Below are 20,298 nucleotides of genomic sequence, written 5' to 3'. Positions count from 1 at the left end.
GGTCGGGCCCTGTTTGGGGGTCCGTCCGACCTCGGGGGTGTCAAACCCGGCGGGTCTCGAGCGGGGTCCCTCCCCCCACTTCCTCCACCTCCCCACATTTTTTTAGAGGAGCCTCAGCAGTAAGCCTTGCCCCCTAAGTCAAGCAAGGCATATTGCTTCGAGAGCCTGTGGAGTCTGTTCTGTAAAAAAAAAAAAAAAAAATCCTGAGGTAGTGCTGACTGAAGGGTTGTTTCCCTTTAAGAAAACTGTATTTTACTGTATTTTTTCATGTAACCGGCACTTTTTTATAGCTAGGTCGCGTATGGAGCAATTGTGCCCTTCTCCGGGGGAGTAGGACACAATTGAGTCCAGCCGCGAGGCACTCGCGGCCGGCCTGAACTCGGCAGTTTGGGTCGGTGAGGTGGTGGAGCTCCGTCGGCAGCGGCTGCAGGCGCCCAGAGCTCCCCGCCGATGGTGCCTCGCGAGTCGGCTTGGAGCAGTGGGGAAGCCCGGTCTTCCACAACCGCCCACGGAGGGATTCTCCGAAGGATTCCCTCTCAGCTGATTTTTTGACAGCTGATGCCGACTTGCCTGTCTTAGCGGCTGAGACTGTTCAGTCTTCTCAGCCGCTACAGGCCATGGAGGGAGCATTTTTGGCGGGAACTTCGCCATTTTCTTTGTCTGGCCCCTCCATTTTGTCTGCAACCTCAGGTGACCTTCCCCCTGTATGGCGAACACAGGGGCAGGTTTCAGCATGGACCCCTGCTGGGGCAGGGAGTCCCTGGGGACCCCCAGGGGTTTTTTGCCCCCAATTTATTTTCTTTCTTTGTGCGGACTTTTGGGGGTCCCACGTGCGCCTGGGGGGTTTCGGGGGGGGTTTCCCTCCGCGCCCCCTATGGCTTTGCCTCCCTCTTTTCGTTTGGCGTCCCCTCTTCCTCCTCCCTCATCCAAGCGCCCGCGGGGGGGCTTGGATTGCGAATTGGTGGGCGGAGGAGCGTGTTGGCCTGGTTGAGGACCTGGCTGCTTTGGCGGGCTTCCAGGATCCTCTAGAGGGGACGCCTGTTGGCAGCGGGGCGGCGGGTTTCCCGTCTTCCAGAGCAGATGCGTCCGTGGTGCACTTTTTATTCAGAGGGATGAGCTTTTAGACCTGTGTAGCAGGTCTCCTTGGTGCTGCATTTTTGCAGTGGCGCCACCGGAGACCCCGCGTATGGGGGCCCCTCTGCTTCAGGGGGTCTGTCCTGTTTCCCGCTCTTTTCCTGTGCGTCAGGATTTGCGGGATTTTGTGTTGGCGCAGTGGCCTATGGGCGCAGTTTCATTTGGTGTGCGCCTTGGCTCTTGGGTATCCCGTCCCGGAGGGAGGTAGGGCTACCTTAATTTCGCCAATGGGGAACGCGGTGGTCTCGGCACTTCCTAAGCGGCATACCGTGCCTGTTCTGGACGGTTCTGCTCTTAGGGTCTCGGAGGAGCGTGCGTTAGAGACACTTCTTAAGTATGATTTTGATGTCTCTGCCTTTGGGGTCCAGGCGGCTATTTGTGGGGAGCTAGTCGCTCGCGCCGTGTTTCGGTGGGCTGAGCGTGTCCTGGATCGGGAGTCTGATGACTGGTCTCTAGTGGATCAGGAGGTAGCGAAGATTGCGATGGCTGCCTCGTTCCTCTCAGATGCTCTTTATGACTTGGTGCGGATTTCGGCTAAGTCTATGGCGTGGCCGCGCGGCGTATTTTGTGGCTGCGCGCTTGGGCGGCGGATTCTGCGTCCAAAGCTAAGTTTACTAAAGTTCCCTTTAGGGGGTCTTTTTGTTTGGAGAGGAATTAGATGAGTTGATTCAGACTCTGACGGACTCGAAGGTGCCCCGTCTGCCTGAGGACCGTGCCCGCCCTGCGTCTCGGTGTGGGGCTGCCCGGGGGCGTTTGCGGGAATTTCGCAAGTATCGCCTGGGGCGTGGGGCTGCTTCTTTCCCGGCTCAGGGTTTTTCCCGGGGTCGGTTCTTCCAGCGCATGCAGCCCTTTCGGGGGGCCCGTCGGGGGGCAGGGAATCCCTCCGCCGGTTCCCCCGCTTTCCGTCCTGCGCAATGACTCCTTGCCGGCGCCCCCTTTGGTTCCGGTGGGGGCCCGGCTGCGCAAATTTTTCCCCAAATGGGCCGAGATCGCGTCCGATCAGTGGGTCCTTGAGGTGGTGCGGGACGGTTACGCTCTGGAGTTCACCTGCTCTCTGCCGGACCTTTTCCTCGCTTCTCCATGTCAGACTCCATGGAAGACGCAGGCTTTTCGTCAGACCCTTCAGCGTTTGCTAGATCTTGAGGCAGTGGTGCCAGTGCTCCCTACGGAGTGGGGCACCGGCAGGTACTCCATTTACTTTGTGGTGGCCATAAAGGAGGGGACCTTTCGGCCCATCCTGGATTTGAAAGGGGTCAACAGAGCTCTCAAGATTCCGTCTTTCCGCATGGAAACGCTGCGGTCGGTCATTCTGGCGGTTCAGCCGGGGGAGTTTCTTACGTCTCTCGATCTGACGGAGGCCTACTTGCAGGTTCCAATTCGGGCCTCTCATCAGCGCTTCCTTCGCTTTGCGATCTTGGGGCGGCACTTTCAGTTCTGTGCCCTTCCCTTTGGTCTGGCCACGGCTCCTCGGACGTTCACCACGGTAATGGTGGTCGTCGCGGCAGCCTTGCGGTCGGTGGGCATCCTGGTTCACCCCTACCTGGACGACTGGTTGATTCGGGCAAAGTCGTTGCAGGAGAGCTCCCGGGTTACGGCTCGGGTGGTGGAGTTTCTCCGGTCGCTGGGCTGGGTGGTCAACCTTTCCAAGAGTCGGTTGGTCCCGGCTCAGCGTCTGGAGTGCCTTGGGGTTATGTTCGACACCTCCTTGGGGAAGGTCTTCCTTCCAGAGGCCCGGGTGAGCAAATTGCAATCTCAGATTCGCCTGCTGTTGGCGTCCCGGGGTCCTCGGGCGCGAGATTTCCTCCAAGTCCTGGGGTCAATGGCGGCGTCCCTGGACGTGGTGAGGTGGGCGCGGGCCCACATGCGTCCTCTTCAGTATGCTCTGCTCCGGAGGTGGTCTCCCCGGAGGCAAGATTTGGATGTTCCGGTTCCCCTGCGAGGCTTGGCGCGCTGCAGTCTGCGCTGGTGGCTCCGGACCCCTCACCTGGTTCAGGGGGTGGGTCTGGATCTCCCGCAGTGGACGGTGCTCCTTACGGATGCGAGTCTCCTCGGTTGGGGGGCTCAGTTTATGGGCCACTCAGCTCGGGGCACCTGGTCCGCGGAGGAGGCCTCCTGGTCGATCAACGTGTTGGAGACCAGAGCGGTCAGGCTGGCGCTGTTAGCTTTCCACTCCCTTTTGCTGGGCAAGTCGGTCAGAGTCCGGTCGGACAATGCCACGGCGGTGGCTTATGTCAATCGTCAGGGGGGCACCAAGAGCACTCCTGTGGCGCAGGAGGCGGCTCGGCTCATGGTTTGGGCGGAGTCCCATCTTCTGGACCTCTCGGCTTCTCATATAGCCGGGGTAGAAAATGTTCAGGCAGACTTCCTCAGTCGTCACTTCCTGGATCCAGGAGAGTGGTTTCTCGGCGCCGGAGCGTTTCGGTTGATAGTGCAAGCTTGGGGGCAGCCCCTGATGGACCTGATGGCCACGAGTGGCAACGCCAAAGTGCCCCGCTTCTTCAGTCGGCGCAGGGACAGTCTGGCCGAGGGTCTGGATGCTCTGGTCCAGCCGTGGCCAATGGAGGGGCTCCTGTATGTGTTCCCTCCTTGGCCGCTGGTGGGCAGAGTACTTCTTCGCATTGTTCGCCATCCGGAGCTGGTGGTTCTGGTGGCTCCGGATTGGCCTCGGCGTCCGTGGTATGCGGATTTGGTGAGGCATCTGGTGGCGGATCCTCTTCCTCTGCCTCTCTTGGACGACCTTCTGACGCAGGGTCCCATTCCCATGTTCGACCCGTCTCCCTTCTGTCTTACGGCGTGGCTCTTGAAAGGGGTCGCCTGAGCAGGAAGGGTTATTCAGGCAAGGTAATTTCTACACTCTTGGGGTCCCGTAGGCTTTCTACCTCTCGGGCTTATGTGCGGGTTTGGCGTCTCTTTGAGGGATGGTGCCGGGCGCGGGGAGTGGTCTCTTTTCGCGCTTCCCTGCCTCACATTCTAGAATTCTTGCAGAATGGCCTGGATAGAGGCCTGGCTTGGTCTTCTCTCCGGGTACATCTTGCGGCCCTGTCGGCTTTTCGAGGGTTGGTAGCTCCGCCCACCCCCACCGCGTCATCGAAGATCGACCGGGCTCCTCCATAACAGGAGTCGAGTCAGCGGCAGAGAACAGTGTGAGCGAAGGAGAAGCAAGGGGGAGAGAAGGAGAAGCGAGAAAGAGAGAAGGAGAGGCAGGGGAGAGACAAGGAAGCAGGAGCAGGTGAAAATACTGTCGGGGCAGCGGCGAGAGTAGCTCCGCCCACCCCCACCGCGTCATCGAAGATCGACCGGGCTCCTCCATAACAGGAGTCGAGTCAGCGGCAGAGAACAGTGTGAGCGAAGGAGAAGCAAGGGGGAGAGAAGGAGAAGCGAGAAAGAGAGAAGGAGAGGCAGGGGAGAGACAAGGAAGCAGGAGCAGGTGAAAATACTGTCGGGGCAGCGGCGAGAGTAGCTCCGCCCACCCCCACCGCGTCATCGAAGATCGACCGGGCTCCTCCATAACAGGAGTCGAGCCAACGGCGCACAGCCGTTCGGCGCGCGGCGAAGGCGAGCGGCAAAGGCGCTCGCCTTAGCGAGCGCCTTTGCGAAGGGCCTCAAGAAGGGCCAAGTCTTTCACACAAGGTTACTGAGGAGGCATCAAGCAGGCAGAGAGAGAGAGGGGACTCCAGCAGTAGGCAGAGAGAGCAAGAGAAGACACCAGCAACAAGTAGAGAAAGAGAGACAGAGGACACCAGCAGCAGGCAGAGAAAGAGAGGACACCAGCAACAGGTAGAGAGAGAGAGAGGACACCAATGGAAGCAGAGGGAAACCAGAAGATGAGCTTTCCAGTGTTCTGCACGGACTGTCATATGTATGACTACCTCCCCTCGGGGAGACAGTCATATGTATGCGGTCGGTGTCAGGAGCTGAAAAGCTTGAAGAAGGAAGTCAAGAGACTGGAGGACAAGATACAGGAACTAGAAGGACTTTACACCATGGAGGACCCAATCAAGACAGCTGAAGTCTTCACGAGAGAGAGACACATTGAGGAGGAAGTCAGGGAACTAGAGAAATTCATTGAGGAAGCATACAGGAAGAGGGTGGAAGAGAACGAACTTCGTATGAAAGAAGAAGTCACCCCGACACCAACATGGAAGGGGGAGCAAGAAGCAGGTGACCACATAGAAGACACCCACAGAAGAATACCGCACGAGGGGGAAGAATTGGCTAGTCGATGCCCAGAAGAAGAGAGAGTGAAGCACGCTGAGGACATTGACCTGAGACCGAAAAGAAAATTGAAGAAGGGAAAGTCAACGATCCTGGTGGGAGACTCGATACTGAGGCATGTGGACAGCCACATAGCAGGTGGGAGAGAGGATCGACTGGTGACCTGTCTCCCAGGAGCGAGAACCAAGGACATCGTGGACAAAATTGGGATGATCCTGGATGGAGCGGAGACGGAAGAGACCGCAGTAATGATCCACATTGGGACGAATGATGTCAGCAGGAGAGACTACAGAAGAGGCACGCTGATAGAACAGTTCAAGATTCTGGGAAGGAAGCTGAAGATGAGGGCCCAGAAGATAGTATTCTCAGAGATCCTACCGGTACCGAGGGCAGATGTGAAAAGGCAGGAAGAACTACAATCAATAAATGCGTGGATGAGGAGATGGTGTGAGGAAGAAGGATTCCTTTTCGTAAGAAACTGGACAACGTTCTGGGGCAAGAGCAAGCTCTACAGGAGAGATGGACTACACCTGAGCACGGCGGGAACAAGACTTCTAGCAAATAACGTCAAGAGAGGAATAGAACAGGCTTTAAACTAAGAGAAAGGGGAAAGCCGACAGTCGACCTAGCGTCGATGATTCGGAAGAAGGTATCCCGTGAAGATACTGAGGGGAAAAAAGACAGGGAAGAAACAAGAGACAAATTACAGGAGTCAACTAACCCAGAAGAGGAGGTTAGAAAGATTGTAGCAAAAGAGAAGACACCAAAGACTGAAGCACAGGGAAAAGAAATGAAGACAACAAAATGCCAGGATCTAAACTGCTTATATACTAATGCAAGGAGTTTAAGTAACAAAATAGGGGAACTAGAAGCCATGGCCAATGCAGAGGACATAGACATCATTGGAATCTCTGAAACGTGGTGGAATGAGGAAAACAAATGGGATACAGCACTGCCGGGGTACAAGCTCTATCGCCGGGATAGGTCAGGTCAGAAAGGAGGAGGAATAGCCCTATACGTAAAAGAAAGCATACAATCGACAAGAATGGACACAGCGGAGATGATCAACAAACTGGAATCGCTATGGGTTAAAATACCGGGTAGGAAAGGGCATGAAATAAAGATGGGCCTATACTATCGTCCACCCGGGCAAACCGGAGATAGCGATAAAGAAATGGATGCCGAGATGAAGCGAGAATGCAAAAGCGGTTACACAGTTGTTATGGGAGACTTCAACTATCCTGGGATAGACTGGAGTCTTGGAAGCTCAAGATGCGCTAGGGAGACAGAATTCCTGGAGGCTATACAAGATTGCTTCATGGAGCAGCTTGTTAGAGAACCGACGAGAGGAAATGCCACTCTGGATTTAATCCTAAATGGACTAAGGGGACCTGCAAAGGAAGTGAAAGTAGTGGGACCGTTGGGAAACAGTGATCATAATATGATCAAGTTCAAGGTTGAAGTAGGCATACCGAACGGAAAGAGAACCATAGCGACATCTTTCAACTTCAGGAAAGGAAACTATGAAGCAATGAGGGAAATGGTAAGGAAGAAACTTAGGAACACTTCCAAAAAATGGCAAACAGTAGAACATGCCTGGTCTTTTTTCAAAGACACGGTGAGCGAGGCACAAAATCTGCACATCCCCAGATTCAGAAAGGGGTGCAAAAAGGGTCGAACAAAAGACCCAGTATGGATGACTAAAATAGTGAAGGAAGCGATAGGCAATAAGAAAAATTCATTCAGGAAATGGAAAAAGGACAAAACTGAAGGGAACCATAAGGAGCACAGGAAGTATCAAAAAGAATGTCACCGTGTGGTTCGAAAAGCCAAAAGAGAGTATGAAGAGAGGCTAGCCAGGGAGGCACGAAATTTCAAACCGTTCTTCAGATATGTTAAAGGGAAACAGCCAGCTAGGGAGGAGGTGGGACCGCTGGACGAAGGAGACAAGAAGGGAGCGGTGAAGGAGGAGAAAGAAGTCGCAGAAAGACTCAACATGTTCTTCTCGTCTGTATTTACAAACGAAGACACAACCTACATACCGGAACCTGAACAAATCTTCAATGGAAATCAAGCAGAAAAATTAACATCCATGGAAGTGAGCCTTGATGATGTACATAGGCAGATAGAAAAACTTAAAACTGACAAATCCCCGGGTCCGGACAGGAATCCATCCCAGGGTTCTGAAGGAATTAAAGGAGGAGATAGCGAAACTACTGCAGCAAATTTGCAACCTATCCTTGAAAACAGGCATGATCCCGGAGGATTGGAAGATAGCCAATGTCACGCCCATCTTTAAAAAGGGATCAAGAGGTGACCCGGGAAACTACAGACCAGTGAGTTTGACCTCGGTTCCGGGGAAACTGGCGGAAACACTGATTAAAGAACACATCGATGAACATCTGGAAAGAAACGAACTTTTGAAAACAACCCAACATGGTTTCTGCAGGGGGAGATCGTGCCTAACGAACTTATTGCACTTCTTCGAAGGTATTAACAAACGGATGGACAGAGGAGACCCCATAGACATTATATACCTTGATTTCCAAAAAGCCTTTGACAAGGTGCCTCACGAACGTCTACTCCGGAAACTGAAGAACCATGGAGTGGACGGAGACGTACATAGATGGATCAGAAACTGGTTGGCGGGTAGGAAACAGAGGGTAGGGGTGAAAGGCCACTACTCGGACTGGATGAGGGTCACGAGTGGTGTTCCGCAGGGCTCAGTGCTCGGGCCGCTGTTATTTAATATATTCATAAATGATCTAGAAACAGGCACGAAGTGTGAGATAATAAAATTTGCGGACGATACAAAACTATTTAGTGGAGCTGGGACTAAAGAGGAATGTGAAGAATTGCAAAGGGACTTGAACAAATTGGGGGAATGGGCGGCGAGATGGCAGATGAAGTTCAACGTTGAGAAATGTAAAGTATTGCATGTTGGAAACAGAAACCCGAGGTACAACTATACGATGGGAGGGATATTATTGAATGAGAGCAACCAAGAAAGGGACTTGGGGGTAATGGTGGACATGACAATGAAGCCGACGGCACAGTGCGCAACAGCCGCTAAGAAAGCAAATAGAATGCTAGGCATAATCAAGAAGGGTATTACAACAAGGACAAAAGAAGTTATCCTGCCATTGTATCGGGCGATGGTGCGCCCGCATCTGGAATACTGCGTCCAATATTGGTCTCCGTACCTTAGGAAGGATATGGCGTTACTCGAGAGGGTTCAGAGGAGAGCGACACGCTTGATAAAAGGGATGGAAAACCTCTCATACGCTGAGAGATTGGAGAAACTGGGTCTCTTTTCCCTGGAGAAGAGGAGACTTAGAGGGGATATGATAGAGACTTATAAGATCATGAAGGGCATAGAGAGAGTAGAGAAGGACAGATTCTTCAAACTTTCGAAAAATAAAAGAACAAGAGGACACTTGGAAAAGTTGAAAGGGGACAGATTTAAAACGAATGCTAGGAAGTTCTTCTTTACCCAACGAGTGGTGGACACCTGGAATGCGCTTCCAGAGGGAGTAATAGGGCAGAGTACAGTACAGGGGTTTAAGAAAGGATTGGACAATTTCCTGCTGGAAAAGGGGATAGAGGGGTATAAATAGAGGATTACTGCACAGGTCCTGGACCTGTTGGGCCACCGCGTGTGCGGACTGCTGGGCACGATGGACCTCTGGTCTGACCCAGCAGAGGCATTGCTTATGTTCTTATGTTCTTAGGTCAGCGTTTGTCGGCCCTTCCTGATGTGATTCGGTTTTTGCGGGTGGCCAAGTTGCTTCGGCCTCCCATTCGGCCCTCGGTTCCCTCTTGGGGTCTCAATCTGGTTCTCTCGGTTCTGGTGCGTCCGCCTTTTGAGCCTTTGGATGGCTGTTCTTTGAAGGACCTTACTTTGAAGGCGGTCTTTTTGGTGGCCATTACGTCTGCTAGGCGTGTTTCTGAGCTGCAGGCGTTTTCTTGTAGGGCTCCCTTCTTGGAGTTTTCTAGGGAGCGGGTCGTCTTGCGGCCTGTTCCTTCCTTTCTGCCGAAAGTAGTGTCTTCTTTTCATGTCAATCAATCGGTGGTCCTCCCGGTCTTGGGAAATCGGGAGGGCTCGTCTGAGCAACGGCAGCTGCGCAAGTTGGATGTCGGTCGGGTTCTCCGCTCTTATGTGCAGCGGACTCGGGAATTCCGGAAATCCGATCATCTCTTTGTCCTTCTGGCGGGTCCTCGTCGGGGGGCTGGCGCTTCTAAGGCTATTATTGTGCGCTGGATCAAGGAGGCGATTGCTTCCGCATATCTTCTGAAACAGAAGCCTGTTCCGGAGTTTCTCAAGGCTCATTCCACACAGGGTCAGGCGGCTTCTTGGGCTGAGTCGTCGCTCGTGCCTCCAGTGGATATTTGTAAGGCTGCGGTTTGGTCCTCCTTGCATTACTTTGTTCGACATTATCGGGTAGATGTTCAGGCGCGTCGGGACGCGGTGTTCGGTGAGCGTGTTCTGGTATCGGCCCTTCGGGGGTCCCGCCCGTAAGAGGGACTGCTTTGGTACGTCCCACTCGTAAAGTTAACCTCTACTGGTCTGGAGAGTGCTAAAGAAGGAGAAATTAGGTTCTTACCTGCTAATTTACTTTCTTTTAGCTTCTCCAGACCAGTAGAGGTCCCCACCCTATCTGTTGTTGTTGTTGTTGGGGCTGTTGCGCGGGCAGTTTTTGGTTTTTGCTGCGGGTTCTAGTATTTTTCTAGGGCCGGGGAGAATTGAAGAACAGCGGCTGTGGCTCGGCTGGCTTAGCTGGCGAGCTGTGGGGACATTCTTCCTTCGGGAATTTCTCCTCTGCATTTTCCAACAGCATTTTGGGTATGTTATTTGTTACTCCTTTCGGAGTATTGTTTTTTCTCTCTGTTTTTTTCCAGTTCTTGGTTCTGCTTGGCTATTCGGCAGACTGAGGGAAATAGAGAGGAGGGGCTAGGATATACTGTCCCAAAGTTTTGTTTTCAGTCTCCACCTGCTGGTCATGATCAGATATATACCCACTCGTAAAGTTAACCTCTACTGGTCTGGAGAAGCTAAAAGAAAGTAAATTAGCAGGTAAGAACCTAATTTCTCCTTATGGTTGCTTGTAGTTGTGTTTTCCTATGTAGGGTCATTGTGAATATTAGCTTTGGAATATATGCATCACAGATCTTTTTATTATGTTTAATGACTTATGAGATAGCTGATGGGAAGGGAGGGTGAGCAGTCTTAAGATTGTCAGCAAAAACTCCTGTTTTTTTATAAGTAAAAGCCTGTTGTTCTTAAATGATATTTGGCTTTTAGCCCTCATTGACATGCCAAATAACACAGTATCATAGGACAATGCCACTGGATTTTCCAACAAACAATTGATTATCCCAGGACAAGCAGGCATGATATTCTCACATGTGGGGGTGACATCATCTACGGAGCCCCGATGCGGAAGCATTTTCAAGCAAACTTGATTGAAGATTTAAGTTTGCTCTGCTGCTCCACGCATGCGTGCCTTCCTGCTCCACTAGGGGGTGCATCCCCTCGTGGTCTCCAGTTCAAAATTTTCCGCGAGCCTAGAAGACGTGTTTTTCAGGCTCTGCCCCAACTGCCTTCTAGCACCGCAATTTTTTCTTGTTTTTTCACGATTAAGTCGCTGTGCGCGAATTCCTTACCTTTTTACTTGATTCCTGCTTCGTTTTCAACACCCGGAGGCTTCCGGGTCCCCGTGGCCGCGTGGCTAATCGAGCCGCGGCTACTTTCGATTTAATGTCCCGGCCTTTGACCGGCTTTAAAAAGTGCACCCGGTGCGAGCGGCTTCTTTCTCTCACAGACCCGCATCGCCGGTGCATCCTTTGCCTGGGGGCGACTCATCCAACCGACTCCTGCCCCCAGTGCGCTAATTTCCAAAACCGGGCCCTCCGCCGAAGAAAAGCCCGCATGGCGGATCTCTTCACCCCGGACCAACCCTCCACCTCGGCCTCGAGGTCGGCCCTGGCCTCGGCCCCGGCCTTGACCTCGGCCCCGGAAACCTCAGCATCGCCTCGAGACTCGACCCCGAAGTCCTCGGGACAACAGAAAGCCTCGGCTCCGGGTAAGTCCCCTCTTCCCTCTTCAGGTTTTGCAACAGCGAAGAAGCCAGCCTCGGGGACAACGGCGACGCATGGCGGAAGCCCCATGCTTACAGCCCCGTCCAAGCCCTCCAAGCCTTCGGGCCGTGCCTCCACCACACGGGAATACTCTGATACGAGGTCGCCCCCGGTGGAGCGCACCGAGGCAGTGGACATGCCTTCGATGCTGTCCGTGCCCGTCTTCCAGGACCTACTCCGAGCGATGATCACGTCGGAGCTGTCCGCTGCAATGGCCCAGTTTCAATCGGCCTCGACCTCGAATGTGCCAGACCAGCCTGAGCCTCACACCGAACAACCTCGAGGAAAGGTGCGCAATCCTCGCCGCATCCCATCCTCCTCGGACTCCTCGCCGAGACGCCCGAGACGTTCCCCCTCTGCGGACCGCCGAGGGGCAAAACGTCGGGCTAGAACGACAGAAACCTCGAACCGCCGTACCTCGAACCCGAGGTTCACCAGCCCTACAAGGCCGTTCTCCCACACCTCGTACAGGACCACTAAGGGTGGCTGAGTTATCACTCTCCAACCCGCGCATCCTCCGAACTCCCCCTCGGACACATTCTCCGAGGGAGTCCGGATCGGGGTCACCAATCCGACATAGATCGGTACCCCTAACCCCGGCATCCTCTCCGAGAGGCTCCTCGAGACGCCGAAGATCGACAACCCCGGAACACTCTCACAGTGCTTCCCCAACCTCGGAGCATGGATCAGAGCATGAACCTCGATACTCGAGGGAAGCCTCCTTATCCTTCTCCACCCGACGAAGATCTCGTTCCCCGACCCCGCACGGGGCCCCGGGGACATCTCGCCCATCCTTCACTCGCTTTGTCCAAGACATGGGCCACGCATTGGACTTAGACCTCCAGTCCGACTCCAGATACTCGAAGGAGTACCTGGCGGAGCTGGATATGCCATCACTGCCCAGAGAGTCCCTTCGCTTACCACCTAACCCGGTACTCCAACAGGCCTTCTTCAGGAACCTGGAGACCCCCTACATGGTCACGGCCGTACCCTCCAAAATGGAGGCCAAGTACCGCACAGTACCTTACCCGGGATTCGAGCAACCACAGCTCTCCCACCAATCGCTGCTGGTGGAATCCTCCTTGAAAAAGGCTCACCCATCCCGGGTCTCAGCAGCGGTCCCCCCAGGCCGAGAAGGCCGAACCCTGGACAAGTTCGGCAGGAGACTATACCAAAACGCAATGATGGCCTCTAGGGTGCAAAGCTACACTTTCACCTTCACATCATACCTCAAACATCTCATTGGACTATTGAGAGCCTTTGAGACTGACCTACCGGCCTCCCGGCAGGGAACGTTCAGCCTGCTTTTAGAGTCCCTCTCCAACCTGCGCCTTCACCTATTCCACGCGGCCTACGATGGCTTCGAACTCTCTTCCAGAGAAGCAGCCTTCGCTATCGCCATGCGCCGACTAGCTTGGCTGCGCCTGGTCGACATGGACCCCAACTTACAGGACCGGTTGGCTAACCTCCCCTGCGTGGGAAAGGAATTGTTCGATGACACTATCGAGGCGGCGACAAAACGCCTCTCCGAACATGAACGCTCATTTGCCTCCCTTGTCCGGCAAAAGCCCAAACCGCCAGCGCCCAGGCCATACAGGGCCCCTCCGCGCCGCTACCCACAAAAGTCCACCCCTGCTTTCTCGCGGCCCCCACCCAGACGTCCGCAAGCCCATCACAGGGCCATGCCCAAGTCTCAACCGCCCGCGACCACCAAACCATCCCCGTCCTTTTGACGGGACACGCGGAAGGGGGCGGGCCCCCTCCGCCATAGTCCCAGGCCACCTTCCCATCGGAGGCCGACTCAAAGCCTTTTACCCTCGCTGGGAACAACTCACGTCGGACGCATGGGTCCTTGGCCTGATCTCATCAGGGTACTCTCTCAACTTTCGGGCCATTCCCCCGGACAATCCCCCAAGGAACTGCCCTCCCAACCGGACTCAGCTACCTCTACTCCTCTCCGAAGCTCGAGACCTGCTTCGCCTGAGAGCAGTGGAGAAGGTCCCCCCCCGACCAACGGGGGAAGGGCTTCTACTCCCGTTACTTCCTGGTACCGAAAAAAACGGGAGACCTACGCCCAATACTAGACTTGAGACGCCTCAACAAATTCCTGGTACGGGAAAAGTTTCGGATGCTCTCACTACCAACACTCTACCCCCTGATCGACGAGGGCGACTGGCTCTGCTCCCTCGATCTCAAGGAGGCGTACACACATGTCCCAGTGCACCCCGCTCGCCGCAAGTTTTTGCGTTTCCAAGTAGGGGACTGGCACCTACAATACCGAGTCCTCCCCTTCGGACTAGCATCATCACCTCGGGTCTTCACCAAGTGCCTCGTGGTGGTAGCAGCAACCTTACGTTCCCAGGGCCTCCAGGTATTCCCCTACCTGGACGACTGGCTAATCAAAGCCCCGTCCAAAGAAGGGGTTATCTCAGCGACCCAACAGACTATTACCTACCTACAAAGTCTGGGGTTCGAAATAAACTTCCCAAAATCTCAACTACGCCCCTCGCAGTCCCTACAGTTCATCGGGGCCACGCTGGACACGGTTCGCCTCCGTTCCTTCCTCCCCCCTCCGCGCCTGGAGGCGTTAGTAAGTCTGAGCCGAAGGATCTCTCGGCTGACCTCAGTATCAGCTCGACAGATGATGACCCTTCTGGGCCACATGGCCTCCACCGTCCATGTCACACCATTCGCCCGCCTCCATCTGAGAATCCCTCAATGGACCCTGGCGTCCCAATGGCGTCAAGACCGGGACCCGATAGACCGCTCCGTGACAGTGACTCCTTCATTGCAACGATCGCTCCGCTGGTGGGCCGACTCTTCGAATCTTTCCAAAGGCTTGCTCTTCCTCACCCCACCCCACAGCAAGGTACTCACCACGGACTCGTCGGAGTACGCTTGGGGAGCCCATCTGGACGGCCTACGCACCCAAGGAATGTGGTCAGCACAAGACCGTCGCTGCCACATCAACGTGCTAGAACTTCGGGCCATCTACCTCGCAGCTGTAGCCTTCCAACACCTGCTCCGCGACCGAGTGGTTCTCATCCGAACCGACAACCAAGTAGCGATGTACTACGTAAACAAACAAGGGGGCACAGGGTCTTGGCCCCTTTGTCGGGAAGCCCTACGCCTCTGGAAATGGGCAATCTCCAACAACACCTTCCTTCGGGCGGTGTACATACAAGGAGAACAAAACTGCCTGGCGGACAGACTCAGTCGCCTCCTCCAGCCACACGAGTGGTCACTACACTCTCAGCCCCTACGAGGAGTGTTCGAACGGTGGGGGACGCCTCAAATAGACCTGTTCGCGTCCCCTCACAATCACAAGCTGCCTCTCTTCTGCTCCCGGATATACTCCCCGGACCGACTCGAGGCAGACGCCTTCCTCCTCGACTGGGAGGGAAAGTTCCTGTACGCGTTCCCGCCGTTTCCGCTGATACTGCGGACCCTTGTCCACCTGAAAACAGTACAAGCCACCCTGATCCTGATTGCCCCTCGCTGGCCACGCCAGCCGTGGTTTTCCCTTCTACTTCAGCTCAGTGCCAGAGATCCACTGCCTCTGCCTCTGTTTCCCTCTCTACTGTCACAGGGTCAGGGTTCACTGTTACATCCCAATCTTCAATCGCTTCATCTGAATGCTTGGTTTCTCTCCCCCTGACTGCTCTCCCCGTGTCTCGATCAGTCAAGGAGATATTGGAGGCCTCTAGAAAAACCTCGACGAGAACCTGCTACTCCCAAAAGTGGACCAGATTCTCAACCTGGTGCTCCTCCCACAGCCAGGACCCGGTGTCGGTCTCCGTCCCCCTGGTCCTGGACTATCTACTTCAACTATCTCATTCCGGCCTAAAGACCAACTCCATTCGAGTACACCTCAGTGCGATTGCGGCCTTTCATCAGCCCCTGGAAGGGAAAGCCCTCTCGCTCCATCCCTTAGTCACTCGCTTCATGAAGGGTCTGCTGAATGTCCACCCCCCTCTCAAACCTCCCCCTGTGGTTTGGGACCTTAACGTGGTTCTGGCTCAACTAATGAAACCTCCATTTGAGCCCCTAGGCAAATGCCATCCAAAATTCCTCACTTGGAAGGTAATTTTCCTACTCGCGCTCACGTCCGCATGGCGGGTTAGTGAGCTACAAGCTCTGGTAGCGGACCCACCCTTCACGGTATTCCATCACGACAAGGTGGTACTCCGCACCCATCCAAAGTTCCTACCTAAAGTAGTGTCTGATTTCCATCTCAATCAGTCCATTGTCTTACCTGTGTTTTTTCCCAAGCCCCACTCTCACCCCGGAGAAGTGGCGCTCCACACTCTTGACTGCAAAAGAGCGTTGGCCTTTTACCTCCAACGCACTCAGCCACACCGGAAAGTCCCACAACTGTTCTTGTCCTTCGACCCAAACCGGTTAGGTCACCCAGTTTCCAAACGCACCTTGTCCAACTGGTTGGCCGATTGCATCTCCTTTTGCTACGCTCAGGCTGGTCTCGCGCTGCATGGTCGAGTAACGGGACACAAAGTCCGAGCGATGGCAGCCTCCGTAGCCTTCCTCAGGTCCACACCCATTGAGGAAATCTGCAAGGCTGCCACGTGGTCTTCGGTTCATACCTTCACCTCCCACTACTGTCTGGACTCCCTGTCCAGAAGCGATGGCCGATTCGGCCAATCGGTGTTGCGAAATCTATTTGCTTAAATTGCCAACTTCCCTCCATCCCTCTTCAGTAAGCTTGGAGGTCACCCACATGTGAGAATATCATGCCTGCTTGTCCTGGGATAAAGCACAGTTACTTACCGTAACAGGTGTTATCCAGGGACAGCAGGCATATATTCTCACAACCCGCCCACCTCCCCGAGGTTGGCTTCTTGGCTAGTTAAGTGAACTGGAGACCACGAGGGGATGCACCCCCTAGTGGAGCAGGAAGGCATGCATGCGTGGAGCAGCAGAGCAAACTTAAATCTTCAATCAAGTTTGCTTGAAAATGCTTCCGCATCGGGGCTCCGTAGATGACGTCACCCCCACATGTGAGAATATATGCCTGCTGTCCCTGGATAACACCTGTTACGGTAAGTAACTGTGCTTTTGGCCACATATTGATTTACAAAAAGCCAAAATAAATGGACAATAGAACAATAAATGATCTATAAAGTCCCTGCTTCAAGATGACAGTGCCAACATCTATTTGACTTAGAGCTATCCAACTTTTGTAAATGAACTGGGGTCCAGAATGCTCTATGTAAAAGGAAAAACCACAGTGTACATTGCCGACATTGTACATCTCATCCTCCAAGTCCAAATTTGTGGCCATTGAGATAGAGAAATTTGGTGCTTAATCTCAATACTCCAAATGTCCCTAAGACCAGTTTTTGGTTTCTTATTTATAAATCCAGCTATCAATTTATATCTCTGTGCGGCCTGGTGTCCCACCTGAAAGAATAAAAATTCCAAACTATATTGATTATTTAAATTTTTCCATTTAGGGAACCCCCACCTGAATGGCCTGCTTCATTGCAACCATCTAAAACTTTGTGATTTAAGTCCAAATTTATGTTGCAACTGTGAAAATTCAAGCAGCTTACCATTAGATATAAGGTCATCTAAAATACGTATTCCTGCTACCATCCAATGCTTCCAGATGACCTTAAATCTGCCAATTTGAATCTTGGAGTTTAGCCACAGTTTGATTTGTTGTTTTATGTATTGGAATAGGTATTAAATTATTGACATATCGTAAGGTTTTCCATGTATCTACTAATATTCTGTTTTCTTTATATAATCTAGGCATTTTGATACCGAGAACATGGCATAGTCGCAGAGGGAACATGAGTCGCCATTCCAACCACAACCAATCTGGAATATTTTCAATGAGCTCTAGGACGTCCCAATACATACCCTGGCGCAAAATATAGGATTGATGGTACCTGTAAAAATTGGGACTCCTAGGTAGTTTCCTTCTGCTGCAGTGCTTAAGCAAAGTTGGCGTTTTAGTTCACATGAGGCATGGGAGTGTATTGATTGCTTTGGTCAACCACCCCTAACTCCTGACCAAATTGAGATAGATTCCAAAAAATTTGCAGAGTTTCACTTGATACCCTAGACCAGTGGTTCCTAACCCTGGAGGACCGCCAGGCCAATCGGATTTTCAGGCTAGCCCTAATGAATATGTATTATTCACTCTTTGGTGATTTCTAAAATCGATTATTGTAACGCCCTTTTTAAGGGAATCACTCAAAGTGAAATTAGACGATTACAAATTATACAAAATACCTCCATTAAACATATAACAAAAACAAGGAAATTTGATCATGTAACTCCCCTTCTTAGGAAGGCGCACTGGCTACCCGTATCTCACCAGATAACATACAAATTTTACTTACTTACAAATCCCTACTTTATAAAACTCAGCATTTATTTTTAAAATATTAATTCCTTATACTTCTAACCGAACGTTACGATCAAATGAACAGCACTTGTTGACGATTCTATCCCTTAAGATCATTAATACAAGACAATTTATTTTTTCTGTTACGGCCCCTCAAGTCTGGAACTCTCTTCCTATCTATTTGAGAGAAGAGCGCAACCTTGATAAATTTAAGAGTAATTTAAAAACTTTTCTTTTCAAAGATGCTTTTGATAATTAATTATTTCTTTTTGATTTACTCTGTTTGTTGATTAAGATTATGGAATATTTATATCCCCTGCCTTATGTTCTTTCCTTGATTGTTCTGCTCTTTTAAACATTTTGTAGTTCACTCCCCTTTTCCCTATATTTACTTGTTTGTTAAGTTTGTTAATAGTCCTTTTTGGACTTAATTTTTTTTTTTAAGTATTGTATTACTCCCTTAATACTGTAATTTTATTACTATGTTCATCGCTTTGAAATATGATTAAGCGATTAATCAAAAACATTATTAAACTTGATGGAGCAGATTTTCATGCCTGTCACTTGCATTATATGCAAATCTCTCCATGCATATTCATTAGGACTAGCCTGAAAACCCGATTGGCCTGGCAGTCCTCCAGGACAGGGTTGGGAACCACTGCCCTAGACAACACCCCTGTAGAATTTGGTTGGATTTCAAGAGGGTCGAGCGTGAGCTCCTGGTCCACTTGACATGGAATGCGACCCAGATGCCTTTGAGCACTAACATGCTTCTTTGCTCTCTCTTTTTGAATTTCCAGGCAGTATGACCAATACCACCCTCTCCTGTTTTATCCTTCTCCATTCTCTTAATCTTATTGTAGTTCACCACTCTCCCTCTTGTATCTTGTTAGTCTTTCCTGTCTTTGTAATAAGTTACTTTGTTATTGAACCCCCCCCCCCCCCCAATTTTATTATATTATGTACAATTGCTTAGATGATATATCAAATGTCAAACTTGAAACTTTTTAATTATATAGTACCAGTGTTTTTTTCATAATTGAGCATTTATATTGGAATGGAGGGGAGGATATATTTCTTATGTGACTGGATAGCAAATCTTTGTTTGCCAAACTTAGGTATCCACTTCAGCAGGGACAAAGTAACTAGGAGTCAGAAAAAGAACAGACTGACTCAGTAACTTAACATAACCCAGGAGGAGGACCCGCTATACAAAAACTTAGCTCAGAGAAATAAAACTCTGAAGAGGGAGAGGTAACCCCCTCTTAGAGAAAGAGTTTATCTTCCAATCATTGCTGCATAAATGTTAAAAGCGAGTCCAACTCAAAGGTATAAAGTGTTATAACTGTGTGTATATCTCTTAATAGCTTACTGTATACATTCAAAATAACAAACTTTTTGCATTCAGGTTGGCACTGGAAACTCTACATGCACTTAGCTAGTTGTTAAAAAATACGCGGCCCCGTTTCGGTGTCTACTTCAGGAGACCCCGTCTGACTGATTTAGTTCTGCTAAGGAGTAACAACCATGAGAGATTCAAAAAAAGGAATTCTTTCATCTTTTTGAATGATCCTTTTTTTGAATCTCTCATGGTTGTTACTCCTTAGCAGAACTAAATCAGTCAGACGGGGTCTCCTGAAGTAGACACCGAAACGGGGCCGCGTCGGGACCCTGATAAGTATTTTTTGACAACTAGCTAAGTGCATGTAGAGTTTCCAGTGCCAACCTGAATGCAAAAAGTTTATTGTTTTGAACGTATACAGTAAGCTATTAAGAGATATACACACAGTTATAACACTTTATACCTTTGAGTTGGACTCGCTTTTAACATTTATGCAGCAATGATTGGAAGATAAACTCTTTCTCTAAGAGGGGGTTACCTCTCCCTCTTCAGAGTTTTATTTCTCTGAGCTAAGTTTTTGTATAGCGGGTCCTCCTCCTGGGTTATGTTAAGTTACTGAGTCAGTCTGTTCTTTTTCACAAACTTATTATGTAAGCTAAAAATAAGCTTTTTGATGTATAGTATTTTCCTGTTTTATAATACAACTTTCTTTTTCCAGCTTAGGAAAAGCTCAGCAACTTATTTTAATATCTCAAGGCTTTATCAACTTAATTTATCGGTTTGCTCCATGCCCAGTACCTATTTTGAGGTGGTTATTTCAGGTAAGGCTTTGATTTATTGCTATATGTGTGTATATATGGGGAAGTTTGAAGGGTATATTTTTATATATGGTTATGACCACTGACCATAAATAGAGATTTTCCTCTAGTCAGATTTACAAAACTAGATGAACACCGTGTTGGTAGATTTATCAATTGTTTTCTGAAACATTTGAAACTTTTAATTGCAAGTACAATATCAACATGACATTAGCAGTAGTGGCAAAAATTTGGAGAGCTTGAACACAGGCCAAACATTTTCAGAATTGGGAGAAGAT

At 51.0% G+C, this 20,298-nt stretch overlaps 1 protein-coding gene across 5 annotated transcripts in view; it reads left to right on the top strand.

Moving 5' to 3' along the window:
• Positions 1–20,298, top strand: part of SLF2 (SMC5-SMC6 complex localization factor 2) — a 196,864-nt gene that overhangs the window by 73,205 nt on the left and 103,361 nt on the right. For all 5 annotated transcript variants that reach the window (XM_033941811.1, XM_033941813.1, XM_033941809.1 and 2 more), the window contains one exon: positions 19,921–20,023. In XM_033941811.1, the coding sequence (XP_033797702.1) occupies positions 19,921–20,023 (103 nt within the window). The remainder of the gene's footprint in view (positions 1–19,920; positions 20,024–20,298) is intronic.

This window comes from Geotrypetes seraphini, chromosome 4, assembly GCF_902459505.1.
Source record: "Geotrypetes seraphini chromosome 4, aGeoSer1.1, whole genome shotgun sequence".
Lineage (NCBI taxonomy): Eukaryota > Metazoa > Chordata > Amphibia > Gymnophiona > Dermophiidae > Geotrypetes > Geotrypetes seraphini.
The sequence above is the reverse complement of the archived record's forward strand: the minus strand, read 5'-3'. Positions and strand labels throughout refer to the sequence as shown.